Source organism: Astyanax mexicanus, chromosome 4 (genome assembly GCF_023375975.1).
Source record: "Astyanax mexicanus isolate ESR-SI-001 chromosome 4, AstMex3_surface, whole genome shotgun sequence".
Lineage (NCBI taxonomy): Eukaryota > Metazoa > Chordata > Actinopteri > Characiformes > Acestrorhamphidae > Astyanax > Astyanax mexicanus.
Genome location: NC_064411.1, coordinates 43,584,499 through 43,588,791, shown reverse-complemented (window position 1 = coordinate 43,588,791; position 4,293 = coordinate 43,584,499). Strand labels below are relative to the sequence as shown.

The following is a 4,293-nucleotide window of genomic DNA, read 5'->3' as shown; positions in this document are numbered from 1 at the left end:
CCTAGCCTGGCTGGTTACGGTTCTGGCTGTCAGACTGCATTGGATTTTCTTTCCCTTTTTCCACAAAAGACGAGCCAGCGCTGCGGGCGAGTGTGCCGTGGCTGAGCGCTAGCCTGTGCTAAGCTAACGCTGCTGCTGGTGCCACTGGAGGTGATGATTCAAAACTGTACTGTGTATATATGCCGTTACTCTTCACCGCGTCAGCGGAGTGATACAAGTTTAGTGTGAGAAGGCTGTGATGTTATCACAAATATCATCACAGCTAGAACACTTCTGAACCAATCAGATTGTGAGGTCGTAACTAACAATTGTATAAAGGGGAACGTGCACTTTACTAGCCAGAGGACTAATATTAAATGTTAAAGTGGAAATACCCTTGTCAAATACCCAGGTTGGATCAGAGAGGTTATGCAATATCTCAAACTAGAGTGTCCATTAAGAGGTTTTATTCAACTTGACATTTACGCATATATTTACACGTTCAGTATAATTTCTATATAGGTCTGGATTATGGAATTGTTTCTATTCTGTGTAGTCTAAAAGTCTTTAATAAAGGACATTGATTACAAAAAAAATTATGTGACTAGCTATCCAAAACTTCTTTACAGTAATGTATATATTAAACTCTTCTCTGTTTTGTGTTCTAGTCAGAGAGCTATCTTAATGAGCTTTGTTAAGGTGATACTGATCCTGTGTATGATGCCGGTAAACAGGTGGTGCTGGCTGGTAACCTCCAACCTTCCACATCAATATTTCAAATAGAATCTGTTGGAAGGTGCTGAAACTAAACTCTGTGGTCATGTAGCACAAAACGATCCCACTGAGGAGAAATTCACCTGTTTTCTGTAAAAAACATCAGGGAATATAATTTGAAGGTAATATCCTCAGATGAATATTCATTACTTGTATAAATACTAGAAATTCTAGAAGTTCTAACATATAACATATAACGTGTTCTGATATTTAAAGAGACTCAATGATAATAATTGGTCTCCATTTGCAGCAGAAACTCTTGTAGTGAGATGGCTTTAGGCTTTAGGATCACTCTATGTTGGAACATTGCTGTGAGGATTTGATTTCAGTCAGGATTAGTTCTGGATCACATATGGCACTCCTCTCATCTCAAACGTATCCCAAGACAATAGAAGTTCTACTGCTATACAACCTGATACTGGGGCGTTTGTAAGCATTATGCTTTTGGAGGAAAACTTGTATTTCCATTTTAGGGTCAGTATTAGAGTTAGTTTAGGATAAGAGTCAATATATTATATTAATTTCTTATCACTGTCAAGCAAAAAACTTGTATCTCCATTTTAGTGTTGGATAAGGATAAGGTAAGGTTAAGGTTAGGATAGTTAGAATAGTATATAAATTATAAGAATCCAAAAAAATCTTGTATCTCCATTTTGGCTTTTTTATCACTGTTTGACATAATGTGAATTAATCAGTTTAACTTTTTTGTTTTGCATCAAAATGTCAATATTTTAACATTAACTTCCATTAAATGCTTATAGTTTGTAAAGTTGTTATTCCTGGTATTTTATAATATATCAAAGAATGTGGATTTGGGTTTATGTTTACTTTTAAGTTGTATTAGTTTTTTTTTAGTGTTAGCTTTTACTTAAATAACATACAACTTTAAAAGTTGGTAATACTTTACAATAAGGGTACATTAATTACCAGTACTTACAACAGTAACAAACATTGTTAAATTGTCAATTAAAATCTCAACTTATTGTTAATTGACACTAGTTAAGACATTATTTAACATTACTACATTTCAATACTTATGAATGTTGTAAATAAAAATGAACTGAATCATTAGTTTCTATTTGAAGTGATGTTATTTAATGTGCCCTTATTTTTTTAACTGTTACCTAAAATAGATATAAAAATCTATTTATAGTTCTAGTTTTATAATTGGCTGTGACAATAAATAACATAATGTATGATGTAATTTTTTGATGTCACTAGCAGTAACACTTTTCATTGCTGTTTTCAGCATTTTTGTCATTTGTTTGCAACTGGAGATAAATTTGTCCAATTTGTTCCCTCATTCTATTTTTATTTATTTATACATCACTTGATATTCCTAATCCAAATTTAATGCAAGGGAGGTTACACTTAGATCAGAAGCCCACAACTCAGAACAAATGACCAATAACCAATGAATAAATTAACCAAATACAACATTTTAACAAAATCCAAATTTATTACAATGTTACACCTTATACATAAACTCAAACACACAGGCAAAAACACAAAATACACACTTTTCTTTCTAAAAAAGAACTGAATAAGATGGATTTGTGGGAACCGTCTTTTCCACTGTAGGCACAGCTTGACACAAATGTTCCTCTCTGCTTGGCTGCCCACAATGAGGTGCTCACATTGTGTCTCCTGGCGTTCTTCCCACATTGCTGCTCCACAAGCCTCCCTTGTGTAGGGCGAACTACAATGTACAGCAGCTCAGGTAACTCTTTCTTTCTTTTTTCTTTCTTTTGTCCTCGAATCTTTGCCAAGCGCTCAGAGATAAAGCAGTGATACATATAAACGAGCACATTAAAGTCGTACAAAGGCAAAATACTTTTTTTTAAACTAATATTGAAATGTATTTTTTTAGATAAAAAAACAAAAAACAAAACAGTGAAAAACATTAATCTTGTGGGTTGGTAGGCTTGTTGTTGGAGCATTACCATTTACAGATTATAACATAGACTTAAGCATTTAAGATTCTTAACAATCTTATAAACAATGTATATAAAAGTCAGAAACTTTTTTAAAACATTTCCCCAAAACAAGCCCTACGAAATCGCTCAGTGCCATCATTTAGCTACATTTCATAGCTGTGACTTGTTGTGAGAGCAAACTCTTTTCATAGCCCCCTGACAAAAAAAATGCAAAAACGCAAAACAATAAACGTTCTCCTTCATACATTTTGGAGTCTGGGAGGGCACTTATATAAGTATATATATATATACCCTTGTCAGGAAAGGTTCTACACCAAAAAAGGTGTGTATAAGATCAGTTCAAAGTTCTTCTCTTTCATCCATTCATACGTAGTCTCTTCGGTCGTACCCACCGGCAGCTGTGGAGCGAGGGGTCGAGTAGGCCATTCTTGAGGGATTGTATTTCTTCTCCTGCGGAGGGCAAGAGCAGCAGAGCAGGGATCCTCCCATCATGAGCAGGGCGGCGGCGGCCCAGCCGATGTACAGAGCTGCCCCCAGCTCCCTGCGCTGTGCGTCGGTCAGCAAAGGGTTGTAGAAGTCCCTGATGATGGTGTTGGCCGACCAGCAGACGGGGATCAGCTGCATCAGCCCTGCTATGATGAACAGCACCCCAGCGATGATCATGACTTTGGCCTTGGATGACTCGTCCTCGATGCAGTTGGTGCATTTGGCTCCGGCGATTGACACCAGCACCGCCAGGACGGTCAGGAGAATGGAGATGACGGTCAGGGCTCGGGCGGCCTGGAGGTCTTGGGACAGGGCCAGCATGGAGTCGTAGACTTTACACTGCATCTGTCCGGTGCTCTGGACCACGCAACTCATCCACAGGCCGTCCCAGATGATCTGGGCTGTGACGATGTTGGAGCCGATGAAGGCGGTGACCCTCCACATGGGAAGGGCGCAGGAGACGATGGCCAGGAGCCATCCAAGAATGCTGCAGACGATCCCTATGAGCTCCAATCCAGCTGACATGGTGGTGGTGATGGTGGTGGTGGATCGTTGTTTGGTGCTCCTTGTCTCTTGAGTTGAGAACAGACGCCTGGATGGACGGACGGATGCTTGGCTTCTCAAGCTGGTGGAATCGCAGCCACTTACTTGAGCCAATGCCTCAAAGTCAGTGATGTGGCTCCTCTGCGAAACAAGTATCCCTTTATACTCCAGAGCAGGTAGAGGGGAGGAGTCCTCCAGAGCAGTGACATCACCCAGAGGAAGGACTAAGACTCCAAGCTGACCTGCTTTAGCCAAGTTTGAAGGATGATATGAGATGTTATGAATTACGGTAGCCCAGTTCCAGGAGTTGAGCTTTCGTACATACTGAACATCCATTTGTAACTGCCAGCCAGCTCATAAGCCCAGTCCCAAGCAGTGCATGGTAGCACTGAAAGCCTCCGAACGTTCTGTTCCACACCTGCCAAAACACAGTCCAGTCTAGAGTTATTACTGCCATTTGCATTGTGCTACGCTGTGAAAAGTACAGCTTACAGAAGGTTAAATGAGCCCAAGTTTAATAAGGTGCTTTTAACTTGGTTGAATTTGCGCTAAAATGAAACTTTTCACTATTCAA

General features: G+C 39.5%; 1 protein-coding gene across 1 annotated transcript; it reads right to left on the bottom strand.

Annotated features, from left to right (window-relative positions):
• Nucleotides 1–2,192: 2,192 nt before the first annotated feature.
• Nucleotides 2,193–4,070, bottom strand: LOC103034216 (claudin-3-like). The gene has a single exon (XM_007240452.4). The coding sequence runs from the start codon at nucleotides 4,053–4,055 to the stop codon at nucleotides 3,054–3,056; it is 1,002 nt and encodes a 333-aa protein (XP_007240514.3). The 5' UTR covers nucleotides 4,056–4,070; the 3' UTR covers nucleotides 2,193–3,053.
• Between the last annotated feature and the right edge of the window lie 223 nt (nucleotides 4,071–4,293).

Coding starts and splice junctions, on each gene's coding strand:
- LOC103034216 (XM_007240452.4), bottom strand. CDS start 4,055: ATGGATGTTCAGTATGTACGAAAGCTCAACTCCTGGAACTGGGCTACC.